The sequence below is a fragment of the Saimiri boliviensis genome, chromosome 2 (assembly GCF_048565385.1).
Source record: "Saimiri boliviensis isolate mSaiBol1 chromosome 2, mSaiBol1.pri, whole genome shotgun sequence".
NCBI classification, from domain to species: Eukaryota; Metazoa; Chordata; class Mammalia; order Primates; family Cebidae; genus Saimiri; species Saimiri boliviensis.
Genome location: NC_133450.1, coordinates 232,603,384 through 232,622,130, shown reverse-complemented (window position 1 = coordinate 232,622,130; position 18,747 = coordinate 232,603,384). Strand labels below are relative to the sequence as shown.

Sequence of the window (18,747 nt, the reverse complement as noted above, 5' to 3'; positions counted from 1 at the left end):
GGTGAAGTGCATACTTGCCAGCAGGCAGTATAACCAGCTAGGAAGAGAAGAAAGACCCCTGTGGGGGTGGTCATTGTCTGGACATTCTGCTCACTGCCCCAGCTGTAAATGACCTGCAAAGGAGAAATGGACCCAACCCCAAACCTGGTTCAGATGTCAAGAGTGATGATGAGACACACACAATAAGAGGGTATAAAAAGACTCATTACTCACATAATGAGGCTTTCTGGGGACAGCTCCAATCAAGTCCAAATAGGACTAGGGTAAGCAAGGAAAGGACTGTTTTGGGGTGTTTACGGCAGGGGGTGGGGCTGGGCTGACTATTCCCTTATGTAGTTGGAATTTCCCACCAGCATCAATGAAAGGAACACATGGGCTTTTGTCTCAGTTTATCCAGGTGTGGGGCAGAAAAAGAGAAGGGTGAGGTTTAGAAAATGTCAGCAGTTAAACATCAAAAATGGAGGATACAGAATGAGATGTTCAAAATATTTTATAGGGAAATACAAATTAAATAATAAGTATGAAAGTAAAACCTATCAGATTAGCTAAATTATTAAAAATTTGGATAATACCAGGTATGTAGGGGTAGGGATGTGGGGAAACTAATACCCTTGTACAAAGTTACAGGTATTGTAGAGTGACGCAGCCAATCTGGAAAATGATGTGCTTATACCTCATCATATTATATAGTACATGCAGTGATAAAGTAATCCCACTCCTCTTCCTTAAGAAAGTCTCATCTCCGATAAGAATAATTCATGAAAAAATGTATTGCAGTACTGTTTGTAGTAGCTGAAAAACTGGACAAGTAAAATGTGGTATATATGTGCACTACAGAATGATATGTGGCAATTAGAAAAATACATTGCAACATGGACCAATTTGAGAAAAAAACTGAATGGGATATCGTAATTCACAATACCAACAACTCAGATTTTACAAATATCCCACAAATTCAAGGATAAATGGCATAACATGTTAAATATATTAGAACAGTTGCCTCTTGGGAGGATAACAACGAGTATGGAGAGTGAGGATTGAAAAGAATAAATAAAATAAGAGGGAAGCCACAAACACATTGATGATGATATGCACAATAACTTTTTAAGAAGGTAGATCTGTGAGTATTTGAATGCATAAGGAAATGACCTAAGATGGAGGTAGAAAGAATAAAACTTTTTTAGGGAAATAGAGAAGCAAAAAAGCAGGACTCTAGAAAGTACGGTGTGACATGATCAAAAGAACAGGTAACTGTGGCACATTCTCTCCTAAAAAGCCAAGCAAAGAAGGCACTGATATGAGAAGGGGTCTTAAGTGGGGTTAGCATTTAGATATCCAAGGGTCCTTGTCCAATAACTGCTCTATCCAAGCAGTTCTAAAAGTCATATTAATGACACACCAAAGTTGTGCAAAGTTGTGCATAGCCTCTCCCAGTACGAATGCAGCTGAGTCATACTGTCTACCATGTTCTTGGTTCCCGTCTAACCTGGACAGCTCTGACTGGAAATCCCACCATTCAACATACGTGGCTCTTCTTGTTCCAAGTTGAAGATGACTTCTGGTTTGGGAACTTGACACCCTGTTAACAGAAGATGATAGAGGACTTGGTTTCAGAGGCCATACAATGAAGCATTCCATTTGCTTTCCAGAAAAGTTCACTGGGAACAGAGGAATATTCACACTACCCAAAAGAGATTATTAAGAACATGGGACGATATAAGGACAAAACCATTACACACTTTAGATGTCCTGCAGTCTTTAGAAGTCCCACATACCTCAGAAAACACAGACTTCAGCAATTCTACTGAGAAAAAAATAATACTCAATTAGCTGCAGCCTACTGTATATCCAGCAGAGCTGTGCTTACCCACTGAGATCAAGTTGAAATAGTTTTCCAGCATCACATCTCTGTACAGACTTTTCTGAGCAATGTTTAATTGTTGCCACTCATCCCTGCTGAAGTCTACAGTTACATCCTTGAATGAAACCGATTCCTGTAAAAAACAAAACAAAACAAAACAATTCAATGTGAAGGATAGAGATTACAGAATGGAAACAAGATAGGCCCTTATTTTTAATGTGATACAGTATACTATAAAGAACTTCTACAACTCTACAACAACAAACAACATTATTTTTAAAATGGGTAAAAAGCTTAAAAAGACATTTCTCCAAGGAAGATATTCTAATAGTCAATAAGCACATGAAAAGATGCTCAACATCATTAATCTCTAGGGAAATACAAATTAAAACTATAAGGTATTAGCTCACACCCATCAGGATGATAAAGAAAATGTCTCAAATTAATTATAATGATGGTAGTACAACTGATTGAATATACTAAGAATCAATACATGGTACACTTTAAATGGTAAACTGTGTGACGTATGAAGGGGAGGGTTGTTTTTTGGCACTGCCATTTCCAGATGGGATACAGTAGCTTGGCAGTCCAGTGCTTCTTTCAAGAATGAACAGTAAATGCCAGTTGCAATACTGAAACAATCTGTTTTAAGGTACTGGAAAGCTGTTGAGGTAACAAGAAATGTAGGGGCTAAGACTGGAGAGGATACTCAAGACTGAGGCTGATTAGTGCAACCACTTTGACAGTGGAGCATTTACCAGTTCTGGGTGTGGACAAAAGGTGAGAATCCAGCTTTTGTCCTGGATTCTCACATTTTGTCCTAGCTACTGGAGAATGCAGTAGAAGGCTGCAGCTGGGTGACAGAGAAACCAACGTAACTCAAACACATGGCCGTTTGCTTCTCAGGATATTTGCTGAATTCTAGGGCATACAGCGCAGAAGACTAAAAATGTAAGCAAATAGCCTTTGAAGAGCAAAGCAAAAGCCTAGTATCTTTAAGAAAACAGTTGGGCATCTATGAGGAGGGTCTCTGGAGGACAGAAGGGCTCTCAGCTGAAAATTCTCAGTAGTCAGGGTGATCCAGAAGTAAACTGAGTCTTAGCAGAGCTTCAACCTGGCCTTGATTCAACACTGTGCCTGACCGGATGTACGTGTTCTCCCTTCCCTCCATTTGCGGACATAAGGAAAGATGAATCCTCTGTGGAGAAAGATAACACCATCCAGATCCTCTACACCTTTTCTTTCTTTCTTTCTTTCTTTCTTTTTTTTTTTTTTTTTTTCTGAGACAAGGTCTTGCTCTGTCATCCAGGCTGGAGTGCAGTGGCATGAACACGGCTCACTGCAGCCTCAACCTGGACTCAAGTGATCGTCCTGTCTCAGCCCTCCAAGTAGCTGGGACTACAGGCACATGCTACCATGCCCAGCTAATTTCTCTATCTTTTGCAGAGATGGGTTTCGCCATGTTGCACAGACTGGTCTCGAACTCCTGAGCTCAAGTGATCTGCCCACCTCAGCCTCCCAGGTATGAGCCCTGCCTACGACTTTTTATACCTGGTGTTCGAAACAAACAACAAATCCTATACATACAAAAATATAGGACCAAATATCCAAAATCAGCGAAAGAAAAATTCAACAGAAACAGTTACACAGAGAATTGGAGTTAGATGAGAAGATGAATATCTTTAGATAATTGTTTTTTTTAAATAAAGAATCAAATCAAAGTTCAAAAGTTGAAAAATCCAATATCTAAAATTAAGATGTCCTTAAACAGGTTTAACAGCAAAATACAGAATTACTGAAATGGAAGACAAATAGAAAATATCCAAACTGAAGCAGAGATTATTTTTAAAGAAAAAAAAAAACAGGGACATTAGGAACATGTGTGACATAGTAAAAAGGCATAACCTATTAGAGTCTGAGGAGTTAAAGAGGAGCAGAGAGGGAGGAAGCAATATTTGAAGAAGTAATGGCTATGAATGACATCAACCCTTAGGATTCAAGACTTTCAAATACCTCTTTACAAAACTGCAAATACTGACTATGCAAAACAATAACAGTACTATTCTGGGAGGTTTAAAATATATGCAGAAATTAACTTCATGGGAATAATAATGCAAAAGTGGGAGGCAGTAAATATAATTAGAGTGTTTTAGTATCCTAGCATTATGAGGGAGACAAAATAAGTTAAAGATGGATGTTTTAATATCTAGGGTAAGAAATAAACAGAAAAGAATTATAACAAGTAAACAAAGCAAAAAAAAGTTAAAAAATTATGTAATATAAAAAGTCAAGAAAGGAATGAAAAAATAGGTAGTTCAAATAAAAACTAATAGTAAGGTAGTATATATAAATTTAAGCATATTAGTAATTACATTAAGTATAAATGCATTAAATATTCAAGTTAAAAGCAAGGATTGAGACTTCTGGTTCTAACAACAAAGCAAAACAAAGAGTGCATTCCACCCCATTCTTCCTGCTAATTACCTAAAAATCTAGAAAAATACGTAAAACATGTATCAGAAGACTCACTGGTGGAGAAAAGAAAGTAGAACCTAAAGACTTAAAAAACAACACAGTAGTGAGTTCCCTAGGATTGCTTAGAGGGAGAGAGGGAGCCCCTACATACTGCCAAATGAACACTAGAGTAGCTTGCAACCTGGAAAAATCAATGGGCACAGACCAAAAAAGGCCTCCCCAAAGCACACACTTTCTAGCCAAATAATTTGAAATAGGGCAGCATTGCAGGCTGGGACATTTTGACTATACATACCTACGAAGTTCAGAAGTGCCCAAGAGCACCCCCACTTCTGACACCTACTGCAAGCAGAGGGATTTCCCAGGATCACCTGTACTTCTGACACCAATTACAAGTCAAGGGTCCTCAAGGACCACCCTCAGGTTCCATAATTCACTGGAAGAACTCACAGAAATTAGAAAGGCCATTACACTCATGGCTATGGCGTTATACATTGGGGTTTTACAATGAAAGGATACAGATTAAAATCAGCCAAGGAAAGATGTGCTTAGTGCAGGGTCAAGGAGAGTTCCAGGTGTGAGTTCCAGTGGTTTTCTCCCAGTGGAGCCATATGGACAGCATGTACTTCTCCCAGCAATGATGTGTGATGATAATATGCATGGAGTATTGCCAAGTCGGGAAGTTCACTTAAGCTTTGACGCCCACAGTTTTTACTGAGACTTGACTATCCGGACATGAATGACTCCCACTGTGGCAGATCTTAGTCTCCTGCCCCTGCAGAGCTGATACCGCATGGCCAAAGGTACCCCACTATAAACCACATGTTGGCATAGAATATTCAGTGCGGCCTAAAGCTCCAACCATAAATCACATTGTTGTTATATATTATCTTGCATGGCCCAAGCAAGGCCTGCAGGACATTCCAAAGATTTAGAGGTTACCTCCCAGGAGATGAATACAAAAGCCAAACCTCTCTTTGGGAAAAGTTAATCCTTTACTGCACCACAGTACACTGAAGGTGAAAACTACAAAAGAAGAGGCATGCTTTGCCTTCTTCACTAAATGATGTGACTGCTAAGATGGTGGAATGGAGCTCTCTCAACCATCCCAACTGCATTAGCTCAAAGAGAGGTAGCACCCCTCTTACGTCTCCAGCAGGCATTGTGGAGACTGTGTTGACTAACCCTACCCCAAATTAAGGGAATGACAGCAAAGAAGTTCCCACTTTCTCCTTCCAATAGAAAGTGGAGGTGGATTATGGAGAAAGTTATAAAAAAGGGTCCTTTAAATATGTGCATGATGCCCTGGGCACACCTATGAGCAGCCCATGTATAAAATCAATCAAAATCAACAAGAAAAAGCTTTCAGGTTGTGGAGTACTCTCCAGGTTTTCAAATTGGCTTCTGGGTAGCATAAAAATGAAAGAGACCAGATTAGAACTGCAAAGACTTTCAAAACTAAGTTGAATTTTAACTATAGCCCATAAAAATAGACTTAAGACATGCACTCTAAACCTAAATGTGTTGACAATGGCTAGAAAAGAAGATTTAAAGAGAAACCAAATCTCATAACATGATATTCAGAATGTCCTGAATAAATCCAAAATTATTCATCATCTTAAGAACCAAGAAAAGCTCAAATCAAATAAGAAAAGAGCATCAACAGATAGCAACACAGATAAATCAGATATTGGAATTATTTGACAAGGATTTAAAGTAGCTAACTAAAAGTGTTGCAACAAGCAGCTATAAAGAGTCTTGAATTAAGTGGAAATATATACATTCTCAGCAAAGAAACAGAAGATATAAGGAAGAACAAAATGAAAATTTTAGAACCAAAAAATACAGTATGTGAAATTAAAAACTTCACTGGATGATTTCAACAGCAGAATGGAGATCCAAAGAAAAGAATCAGTTACCTCAGTTACCTGTAAGATACATAAATAGAAATAATCCGATCTGAACAATAGAAAAAAATAATTGATGAAATGATTGTTTCATCAATTCTCTTAGGCTGAATACAGCCTAAGGGACCCAGTGGGACAATAACAGAACAGCCAACAATCATTTCATCAGTCCTAGAAGGAATGAAAAAGTAGGATGGGAGACCGGAAAAAGATATGAAGAAATAATAGCTGAAAACCTCCCAAATTTGGTAAAAGGCATAAATGTACAGATTCAAGTAGCTGACCAAATCTCCAAAAGGAAAACCTCAAATAAATCCATGTCTAGATACATTATAAGATTTAGAATATCCAGATTCAAGAATAGAACCTGAAAACAGTCAGAGAGAAATACATTACCTGTAGGGAAAGGGCAATTTGAGCAAGAGTGAATTTCTCATTAAAAACCACAGATATCAAAAGGAAGTGGCATCATATTTCTCAAGTGCTGAAGGGAAACAGCTGTCAATATTGAATTCAGTATCCAGTGAAAATAAAATAGGCTCTGATTAAGTTCTCTGAAACTGAATTCTGAGGGATTACCTGTCGTTGGTAGTTAAGAAAGAAGTCTGGAAAAAAAAAAAAAAAAGAAAAAGAAAAAGGAATTAACTGCCATATATTTACTAAGCATAATTACTTAGGTAATTCCGAGGAATTACCTGCCATATACTTACTAACTTTATGTAGTGAACATCTTCACAACTTCACACAATATGCTTCAAGATATTGAAGAACTTACAATAATTTTCTAAGATATTATAAAGAGCATAATAGATGTGCAAAGTATAGCATGACCCCAAATGGAAAGAAGAAAATTCCACATGGAGTATAAGAGTAAGTTCTGTAGAGTTGATGAAACTTAAGCTTAGTCTTGGGAGAAGACATGTTTGATGCAAGCAGAGTAGGGCAAAGTGATTTTTAGAAGGGAGCAGCATGAGCAATGGTATAAAGGCAGGAAAATACATGATAAATTCAGGGAACTACATATTAGTCTGCATAATGGGAGGCCTGTATGTAGTGAAGGAAAGGTGTTTATGAGGAAATTTCAGTAGAGGTATACTGGAATGAGATTATGCAACTATCTTCCTTCCTCTAATAGATAATGGACTGCCATTAAAGCATTTTATATATAGAGAAAAGATGATCAGATTTGTGTTTAAGACTACCAAGAAGATGCAGGCGAGGTTGTGGAGAAATAGGAACACTTTTACACTGTTGATGGGAATGTAAATTCATTCAACCATTATGGAAGACAGTGTGGGGATTCCTCAAGGATCTAGAACCAAAAATACCATTTGACCCAGCAATCCCATTACTGGTATATACCCAAAGGAATATAAATCATTCTACTATAAAGACACATGCATATGTATGTTTATTGCAGTACTATTTACAATAGCAAAGACATGGAGCCAACCCAAATGCCAATCTATGATAGACTGGATAAAGAAAATGTGGTATATATACAACATCGAATACTATACTGCCATAAAAAGGAATGAGTTCATGTCCTTTGCAGGTACATGGATGAAACTGGAAGCCATCATTCTCAGCAAACTAACACAGGAACAGAAAACCAAACACTGCGTGTTCTCACTCATAAGTGAGAGTTGAACAATGAGAACACATGGACACAGGGAGGGGAAAAAGACACACTGGGGCCTGTTGGGGGTGGGGGGTGAGGGGAGGGAAAACAATAGGACAAATAGCTAATGCCTATGGGGCTTAAGACCTAGATGATGGGGGCTGGGCGCAGTGGCTCACATCTATAATCACCGCACTTTGGGAGGCTGAGGTGGGCAGATCGCCTGAGTTTGGGAGTTTGAGATCAGCCTGACCGATATGGAGAAACCCTGTCTCTACTAAAAATACAAAATTAGCCCAATGTGGTGGCGCATGCCTGTAATTCCAGCTACTTGGGAGGATGAGGCAGGAGGCGGAGGTTGGGGTGAGCTGAGATTGCACCATTGGACTCCAGCCTGGGCAACAAGAGAGAAACTCCACCTTGGAGAAAAAAAAATCAAACAGTGTTTTTTGAAATTAAAAATATAATACGAATAAGAAACTCAATAACCTGAAACTTTCCTTGATACTGCACTGATGTACTTCTTCCTGGGCTGATTTTAATACACGTCCTCTTTCTGTAATGAACTGTAAGCATGAGTATAATGGCTTTCCTGAGTTGTGTAAGTCCTTCTCGTGAATTATTGAAACTGAGGGTGATCTTGGAGACTCCCGAGCTTGCAGTTTCTATCGTAAGTAAGGGCAGTGTTAGAGACACCTAAATGATTTATACTTAGGCTTGTATCTGGGTGTCAATAGGGCTGTATTCCTTCTGGAGATTCTAACGGAATATCAATTTCCTTGATTTTTCCAGCTTCTACAGGCCACCTGTATTCTTTGGCCTTATACAAATTTGTCACTGTTCTGGAGGTCATATGTCCAAAAAGGGTCCCACTGGCCTAAAATCAAGATTCTTTCTGGAGACTCTATAGGACAATCCATTTCCGTGTCTTACCTGGCTTCAAGAAATCTAACGTTTGAGAAACATGAAGAGAATTCCTAGTATCACATGGAAGGGACAGCCCATGCCAGTAGCTGAGTTTCAGATAGAGAATAACTACGAGCAAGTTGACAAATCCAAGAGCAGTTTCTTTAAGGAGCTGAAATGAATAGCATGTAATCTAGAGCCAACTGCCTGGGTCTTATTCCTGGTCGTCATCAAGGAGCTGTGTGATCTTGGGCAAATTACCTCTTTCTTAACAGATTTCCTCCTCCGTGAAATGAGAATAATGATTATAGATAGCTACCTTTTTTAGCATTGCTATGAAAGAATACGTGAGCCTGGGTAATTTATTAAAAAAAGACGTTTATTTGGTTCATGCTTCAGCAGGCTGTGCAAGAAGCAAGCATCAGCATCTGCACCTGGGGAGGGCCTTCGAGCTGCTTCCATTCATGGCATAAGGGGAAGAGAAGCCGGTGTGTGCAGAGATCATATGGCAAGAGAGGAAGAAAGAGCGAGCGAATGGGAGGTAGCAGGGTGTAGGAAAAGATGTGTAGTAAAGACCATCTGAGAGCACTTTAAACCACGGAACGCTGCGGTGTGGTTGCAGAGCAGGAAAAACTGCTTTGGTCCCACATCTCTTCCCAACACTGAGTTTGCATGAGGGTCTCTTAAAGAGGGTTTGTGCAAGAACTCTGGGAAGGAATGCAACCTCTGCTCACAAGACTCAGGAGGGTCTTTGCAGATGGGAGCTTGCAGGACAGAAAAGTCTTGCAGGGCAGAGATCACCAGAATGCCACATGTTCTGCCTATGTTCTCAGAATATGGAGTAATTCTGATTGCTCTGTGTCCACAATGCTTGGGAGGTAAAAAACCCTTGATGCATTGTGTGTGGTCAGACCTTATGGTGCCTTATCCACTATGCCTCTTTGCTAATGCACCTGGATAGACAATGGGTGGTAAAAACTCAGTGTCCTTAGTATTTCTTAGAGGAACCACATTTGCTATTGAATGCTGTAGACACATGCTCTTCCCCTGGCTATCTTCCCTCTCAACCCCTTTCCCCACAGCCCGCAAGATTAACAAGATAATGCACCCAACAAAAAGAGTGTGGAGTCCAGAGCTCCCTGCCAATGCGGATCACCCTGTGTGAGAATGTGTTGGACCCCTAGACCCGTGCAGTGAACTTCTATTCTTGTCTCTGTCTTACTTCTTTTCTCACTCCCTGGTCACCAGCGGGACACAGGGCACCCATGTACAGGGTTGCGTTGGTTCCCAACAGCAGGGTCTTCTCAACAACCAACCCTCATGGACCTCATAAGATTAAGAACTCACCACCTCCTCAGAGAGGGCATTAATCTATTCATGAGGGATCTGTCATGACCCAAACACTTCCCATTCTGCCCTACCTCCACACTGGACTCAAACTTCTCTTTTATTTTTAAAATTTCTTTTTATTTATTTAAGAGACAGGGTCTTGCTATATTATCTAGGCTGATCTCAAACTCCTGGCCTCAAGTGATCCTCCTACCTTGGCTTCCTGAGTAGCTGGAATTACACACAAGCTACCATGCCTGATTCTGGGGATCAAATTTCAGCATGAGATTTGGAGAGGATAAATATCCAAACCATAGAAATAACTCACAGGGGTTGTGAATGAACTACTTAATGGAGAAAGAATGCCTATAGTGCCTGGCCTATAGTAACCACTATATTAATGTTTATATTACTTTATTATATATTGAGAAGATATTTATATACCTGGGAAGAAAAGAGATGAATTAGTGATATGTATAATATATATTGTACATGTACATATGGGAAACAAAAAAAAATTAAGCAGACACTTATTAATTTCAGGTAAAACAAAAAGCACTGCATAAAAAGTAAATGGCTCACTTGTGAATATTGTTAAAATAATCATCATAATAAAATACAGCTTATTGATTTACCCTGAATTATGATATACCCATATTAGGACAGGTGTGATGGCTCATGCCTGTAATTCCAGCACTTAGGGAGGCCAAGGTGGGTGGATCGCTTGAGCCCAGGAGTTCTAGACCAGCCTGGGCAACATGATGGAATCCTATCACTACTAAATAAATAAATAAATAAAATACCCATATTAGAAGGAGGGTACATGAGAAATGTGCACGTGAGTATTGAGGGCCTGAGTGTCTGAAAGAGAGCTAATTCCTTATTTTCCATTGTGTTGTCTGCAGATAAATACTTAAAACTGAAAGCCTAGAAATAGTAATACAAACATGCTATTTAGACATGTGAAAGAAAACAGCAAAAGGTACTAAACTGAGTTCAAAGTGATTACCTTTCAGAAGCTGAAATTTGAAGGTGAAGAGAGTAGATGACAACTGTTTTTTTTTTTTCTAAAAAGCCCCAAAAAACAATTTGACTAAGTAAATATAAGTAAAACCTTCATGACATTCAAAATAAAACACTTACTTTTAAAAGTTAAAATGCAAAGGACAAAGAGGCAGTTAGTTATACTTGAACAAAACATATAAGACTATGTTTAATGTATGAAGTCCTCTGTTAACAATCAATAAACTGGATTCCACTCCTGGAAAGACAGAGGAGATGCAGTTGTCTCGACTCATCCTGTGAAGTTTACCTACAAACCAAAGACATTATTCATCAAACCAACATATGGAGACTCTGAACGGGAAAGACAAAAAGGCACCCTGGCTAGGGGCCTCAGGGACCAGGGAACTAAACAGTAATGAGTTCTCCGTATCTTTTGGCCTCATAGAGATGGCCTTGACCAGATGTTTGAAAACCTACAATGCAGAAACACCCACAAGTGTACACAAAAAGGCCTGGAAAAAAGTGCTGTCTTTAGCCAAAAACCAGGAAAAGGGCAACAGAGAAAAATAAAAAAACTTTTAGACAAAACCTACTCCATCCAAAGACCACAGATTATAAAACAACAAAAACTGTGGGCTTGATTCATCTCTCATCAGCAAAGATTCAGTGGGTAGCCTAGACTCCTGCATTTGCCTGGCTGTCTGGGGATGCCCCTCCACTGCAATAGGGTAGTATGAGGAAAAGCCAAATGGGGAGCTGGGACTTTTATTTCTGCACAGTGGTACTGGGTAGTTTTCCTGCCATGCCAGTGGGAGCCACATCAGGGCTGGACTTCCATTCCTACCTAGCAGTAATGAGACACTCTTCCCATCACCACAGGTATGGTGTGAGAGGAGGCCAAGTGAAAATCCAAGACCTTCATCCCTCTGAGAGGTAATTAGGCCCCATCCACCCTAACAATATTGGAGAAGACAGCATGAAGAACAGAAACAAGGTACCCTCTCCTTCTTTCAGACAAGGTGATGTCACCAGAAGCTTACTGGGGAGCCCGAACTATCAATCCCACCTAGCAGTAATGAGGTGTCTCTCTCCCCAATGACTGTCGATAGAGTTCAAGCAGGGAACCTGCAAATTCACACCCACCTGGCAGTAATACAGCAAGGCTCCCCAATTCCCCACTGGCCCAGAGGACGCCTGCTAAAAGAAAAGACGCAAATAAGATCTAGAGTCTCATAATGCCCAAGGTTTCCACAAGACATTAGAAAATCGTTTGTATAACCAAGAACCAGAAAAACCTCAACTTGAATAAGGAAATGACCAATCAACAGGTGCTAAAACTGAAGTGATGCATGTATTGGAATCATTTCATAAGGATTTTAAAGTAGTCCTCATAAAAATGTTTTAACAAGCATATGAACACACTTGAAACAATTGAAAAAAATTTCAACAAAAAAAGAGAAGAGGTGAAGAAACTAAATGAAAATTTTAGAACTAAAAAAAATAACCAACATTAAAACTCAATAGATGGGCTCAAAATAATGGAGACTACAGAAAAAGTATTCTGAGTACCTGAAAATAAAATAGAAATGATCTAATCTAAAGAATGGAGAGAAAACAGACTGAGAAAAAAATGAGCAGAACCTCAGAGACATGTGGGACAGTAACAAAAAATCTAACATTTCTTAGTGGAGTTCCAGAAAAAGAAGAGAAAGGAATGGGGGCTGAACAAGAATTTGAAGAAATAATGAAGGAAAATTTCTGAAACTTCCAAAAAGATATAAACTTATAGATAGAAGCTGAGCAAATCCCAAAAAGGATAAACCCAAAGAAATTCACGCTAAGAAAGAATCATAGCAAACATCTGAAAACTACAGACAAAGAAAGAATGCTGAAAGCATTCAGAGAGAAACTACACATCACCTATGGGAGGAAAACAATGTGAATGACAGTGTGTGATACTAAGAACAATGGCTCCCCAAAGATGTTCACATCCTAATTCCCAGAAATTATGAATATGTTAGGTTACATGGCAAAAGAGAATTCAGGTTTCAGATCAAATCTATGTGGCTAATCAGCTGTCTTAAAATAGGGAGATTAATTATCTTGGATTATCTGGGTGGGTTGAATATAATCACAAATTTTCTTTAAAGTTAAAGCAGGAGGCAATAAAAGAGAGTCATAGAAAGATGCAATTACGAAAGAGTGGTCAGAGAGATACAATGGTGGTTTTGAAATTGGAGGAAGGGGCCGCAAACTGTGAAATATTAGCACCCGCTGGAAGCTAGAAAAGCCATAGAAAATAGAAATAGATAGATTCTTTCTTACACCCTGTAGAAAGGACTGCTGTCCTCTTGACAGCTTGATTTCAGCTCAGTGAGACTTTTAGCTCAGTGCTGGCTTTCTAAAATAGACAACTGTAAAAAAAAAAGTGTTATTTTAAGCAACTAAATTTGTGATAATTTATTACAGCAGCAATAGAAAATTAACATGCAGTAACCAAACAAAAATGATAAAAGAATCTGTCACATCAGGAAGAAAGAACAATAGAAAGAATAAAAATATTGGTAAATAGAAAAGATCTTACTGCTATATCTTACTGCTAAGAAAACACAAACTAGACACAATCTCTGGCAGAATAATCAATATAAAAGAACACATGGACTGAGGTGTGTCCTCCAAAAATTCATGTTTAGGCCCTAACTCCTAATGTAACTGTATTTGGAGATAGGGCTTTTAAGAAGTAATTAAGGTTAAATGAGGTAGGGGTCCTAATCTGATAGGACAGGTGGCCTTATAGAGAGATATTCTCTCTCCATAGGTAGGCAGGCAGTCACTGGAGAAAGGCCTGTGAGCATACAGTGAGAAGATTTCCATCTACAAGCCAGGAAGACAGCCCTCATCAGAACCTGACCATGCTTGCACCCTGATCTCTGAGTCCCAGCCTCCCAATAAATTTTTGTTGTTTAGTCCACCCAGTCTATGGTACTTTGTTACGGCAGCCTGAGCTGACTAACACAACCACCACCAACTCTGCACATATAAATTTGACAGCTTAGATGAAAGAGACCAGTTCCTGAAAACACACAAACTACTACAACCCTCTCAATATTACATAGACAATGTGAATAGCCCTATAACTCTTAAAGAAACTGAGTTTTTAATCTTAAAACTTCCAAAAAAGAGGGCCGGGCGCGGTGGCTCAAGCCTGTAATCCCAGCACTTTGGGAGGCCGAGGCGGGTGGATCACGAGGTCGAGAGATCGAGACCATCCCGGTCAACATAGTGAAACCCCGTCTCTACTAAAAATACAAAAAATTAGCTGGGCATGGTGGCGCGTGCCTGTAATCCCAGATACTCAGGAGGCTGAGGCGGGAGAATTGCCTGAACCCAGGAGGCGGAGGTTGCGGTGAGCCGAGATCGCGCCATTGCACTCCAGCCTGGGTAACAAGAGCGAAACTCCGTCTCAAAAAAAAAAAAAAAAAAAAAAAAAAAAAAACTTCCAAAAAAGAAATCTCTAGGCTCAGATAGTTTCTCTGGAGAATTCTACCAACTATTTAAAGAATTAACATAATTAACATCAATTCTATACAGTTTTTTTTCCCCAGAAAACAGAAGAAAAGGGAATACTTCCCAGTTTATTATGTGAGGCTATGATTTCCCTGACACAAAAACTGGACAAAGTACAGAAAAAGAAAACACAAACTATCCACAATTTCTGGTGGAATAATCAATATAAAAGAACATATTCCAACTTATGAGGCCACAGTTATCCTGATACCTAAACCAGAAATAGTACCAAAAGAAGAAAGAAAAAAGAAAGAAAGAAAGAAAAGAAAAAAAGAGAAAAAGAAACAGTGATACCCTTCATAAATATGATACAAAAATCCTTAACAAAATATTGGCAAATATAAATAATTTAAAAGTATATTCCACAATCAAGTGGAATTTATTCCAAAGACGCAAGGCTGGTTCAATATTCAAAAATCAATCAATGTAATCTACCAAACCAACAGACTCAAGAAGTAAAATCACATGATCACATCAGTTGGTACAGAAAAAGCATTTAACAAAATTCAACTCCCATTCACGATAAAACCTCAACAAGATTGTTTCAGAAAGTAGTCTTTGGAGAAGGAGCACTGATATTCTGTGGAAATTTGTGACAAATAAAAATTCTCATATTCCATCTCATATCTACTAAATCAGAATCTGAATTCAAATGCAAGTAAAGTGTCAGAAGCACTTTTCTCTAAGATAAAAACAGAAAAACTGTTAGTGCTCCTTCCTTCCTCCCTCCCTCCCTCCCTCCCTCCTTTCCCTCTTCCCTCCCTCCCATCCCTCCCTTATTTCCTTCCTCCCTTCCTCCCTTCTCTCTCTCTCTCTCTCTCTCTCTCTCTCTGTCTCTGTCTCCTTCTTTCTTGAGACAGAGTTTTGCTCTTGTCGCCCAGGCTGGAGTGCAATAGCACAATCTCGGCTCACTGCAACCTCCAACTTCCAAGTTCAACCAATTATCCTGCCTCAGCCTTCTGAGTAGCTGCGATTACAGGTGCCCGCCAAGCCTGGCTAAATTTTGTATTTTTGATGGAGATGGGGTTTCACCATTTTGGCCAGGTTGGTCTCGAACTCCTGACCTCAGACGATCCATCCACCTTGGCCTCCCAAAGTGCTGGGATTACAGGTGTGAGTCACCGAGTCTAGCCTGTTGGTGCACTTTCAACAGGGTTACTGTTGAAGACTGTTCTGTCATTATCCATCTGAAGATCTCTCAAAAAATTTCTCAAACATCAAGAACCATGATAAATTACTTGTTAATAATATAAACCATGTATCCAATTTCCATTATTGCTATGTCTTTCAGGAAGATCAGAGACAATTTAACAAAGTTCATAACCATGTAAGACCATATATTCTAAACTTGACCTGGGGTTGACAGTCTCTTCTTCATTTTCTCTGATCTTAATTTTTATTTATCTAGTCTTGTCATCTTACTATAGGGATTGTTAGATGTCTCCTAAATCCACCCAAAGTAAAAGAAAATAAATAGACGAACAAATAAGAACTCACCAGGAACTTGGTCATTTTTGGCTCTTCGGACAAAGAGGCAGAGATCTGAGAAAACAGATGGGCAGAGGTACAGATGAGAGAAGGAAGTGTGCCGGTGTCACACATGGACGCATACATCGGTTAGTGCCCATGCACCTTACTCAAAAATTTATCTCTAGAGCTACAACATTAAAATATCATCCCATCGCATACTGTACAAAGATTTAAGTGCAAAAGTTTTACCATAACATGGTTAATAAAAAAGAAAGACGAGATCATCCAACATGGTGGTTGTCAAAAAAAAAAAAAAAAAAAAAAAAGATTAGAAACATTTAAATATCCAATAATTGTGGATTGCTTAAATATTTTATAAAATATCCAAAGGACATACTGTTCTATTACATTATCATACGATCTGATTTCACAGGCCCTTAAGGTTAACACCAACCCTGGTACCTAACTCCTTATTCTCACTCTTTAATCTGCTATAAGTGTCAATTGCTACCCAGTGACTCTACTCCCAAAGCCATTATTGAAATCTCAGATTCACTGATTCCCATGCCTTGCTGCTGATGAGCCCTGAATCATTTATCCTACAATTCCTGATCAGAGAACCTTCAGTTCCTCTGCTCTAAAGGCCCTGGCTCCCTACCAAACAATCCCATGTCCTCATGACTGGCCTCCATGCCTGTATCTCTATCAGATATCCTAAGAGTCCCAATCCTAGGCACACCTGTACCTGCCCTGGGGCCTTAGCACACAAACACATCTCCCACCGCTGACAAAACTAGGCCATAAACTCCTCCACACACGCAAACAGGAACTCAATCAATGAACAAATCTGGGGAAATTATTGAATGTAGAGGATACATTTATAAATAGAAAACACTTCTAATCTAAGTGTGGAAAACCAGACTATTCACAGAGAAAGAATGAAGGAAATAAGGACACCCTTCATTTGCAGTACTGAAAGCGAAATGATGTCAGAAATAGCAACTAGAAGACCACTCTTCTGCCAGGGCGAGAGAGACATTTTCAGAAATAGAAGCACTTGCAGAGTATCTCTGTCTTTGAGAGAAATACCAAAAGAAGTAGTCCAAATAAATGTCAAATGAATCTCACGAGAAATCTTCAATAGGAAAACACTGTTCAGTCATAATTCTTGCAAAATATATATAATTACAAAAAAGGACAATGTGACAATGTGATAAAGAGGCCACTAAAGAGAAAATTAATAATATCCTACGATAAAACATTTCTAATAATCTCAGGAAAAAACAAAAAATGGGGTGCAGAATGGAAACAATGAGCAGAAATTTCATCAATCCAATCAAAATATATAAAGAAAAGGCAGAAAATAGCAAGAGCTAAATAGTGAACATCAAATGGAAGGCATACAATCATTATTACAATAAATAGAGGTAAAATTCTATCAACAGAGACTATAAGTTGGATTCGGAAAAAAAAAGGTATCTTATTGTAAACAAATAGATAATCTAACATAGAAACAGATACGGATACAAAATAAAGCTCTGGGCAAAGACACATCATCCAAATGCAATAAAAGTAAAAACGGGAGGCTGTGTAAGTATCAACGTGGAATTCGATGTTAAAAAGTGCTTTTCTTTTTTCTTTTTGGTCGAAAAAAGGGATCCTATAGTAATAATAGCATTTAATAAATGAAAAAGGATTAAAAAGTCCATTAACCACAGGTGTATGTATGCTCGTCCCTCAGACACGCAAATAAAATGAGCAAAAAAGCACATATCACTGCCAAGTGAACTGTTAAAGAAGAGATTTTTATTCTATGTCTTCCAGAGTATGAAACAAGTAGATCAAAATTAGGAAAGATAAAGATTTGAAGAACACAAACAAACAAGACTTAAAGAGAATTTTGTCCCATACAACAAAATATACTTTTCCTCTTACATCTGTTGAACGAAGTTCATTGAGTAACTTGGCTTCAAGGACAATCTTGATAAATTGTTAAAAATTGAGACTTGATAGTTTGCACTTTCTGATAATACAATACAATTAAAAAAACAGCTAAAACATATTTTAATAATTTGGGAATGAAGAAACTGGGAATGAAGAAACTCTCCCAAATAGCTAAGGATCAAAGGGAAACAACAAGATGAATTTATACGTTTCATAAAGACGTAGTTAAAGAAACTTTACAACATTAACTGTATGCAGCATAAAACTTAAGAAAATAAGGGAAAGAACAGCGAATTACATCAAAATGTGGGGAAAAATAGAAAGTACCTAAAAAGAAAAAGAGAAAAAACTTAATATTAAAAGAGTTGGAGTATTAAAGAACCAAGAGCCAGTATTTCAAAATGTCAGATAAAATAGAAAAATAGATAAACCTTTCAGACGCTTGATTCTTTTTTTTTTCTTTCTTTCTTTTTTTTTTTTTTTTGAGACGTAGTCTCGCACTGTCGCCCAGACTGGCGTGCAATGGCGCGATCTGGGCTCACTGCAACCACCTCTTGGGTTCAAACGATTCTCCTGCCTCAGCCTCCCGAGTAGCTAGGATTACAGGTGCCTGCCACCACGCCCAGCTATTTGTATTTTTAGTAGAGACGGGGGTTTCACCG

At 38.7% G+C, this 18,747-nt stretch overlaps 1 protein-coding gene across 9 annotated transcripts in view; it reads right to left on the bottom strand.

Annotated features, from left to right (window-relative positions):
• Positions 1–18,747, bottom strand: part of ZNF484 (zinc finger protein 484) — a 28,727-nt gene that overhangs the window by 9,231 nt on the left and 749 nt on the right. The window contains exons 2-7 of one of the 9 annotated variants that reach the window (XM_074395510.1): positions 16,169–16,213; positions 13,430–13,518; positions 12,248–12,301; positions 11,243–11,411; positions 1,868–1,994; positions 1,487–1,579 (exon numbers count right to left, since the gene is read on the bottom strand). In XM_074395510.1, the coding sequence (XP_074251611.1) occupies positions 1,487–1,579; positions 1,868–1,901 (127 nt within the window). In that variant the 5' untranslated portion in view covers positions 1,902–1,994; positions 11,243–11,411; positions 12,248–12,301; positions 13,430–13,518; positions 16,169–16,213. Of the gene's footprint in view, positions 1–1,486; positions 1,580–1,867; positions 1,995–6,822; positions 6,833–11,242; positions 11,412–12,247; positions 12,302–13,429; positions 13,519–16,168; positions 16,214–18,747 lie in introns of those variants that run through there. The other 8 variants (XM_074395511.1, XM_074395512.1, XM_074395509.1 and 5 more) reach the window with 8 other exon arrangements.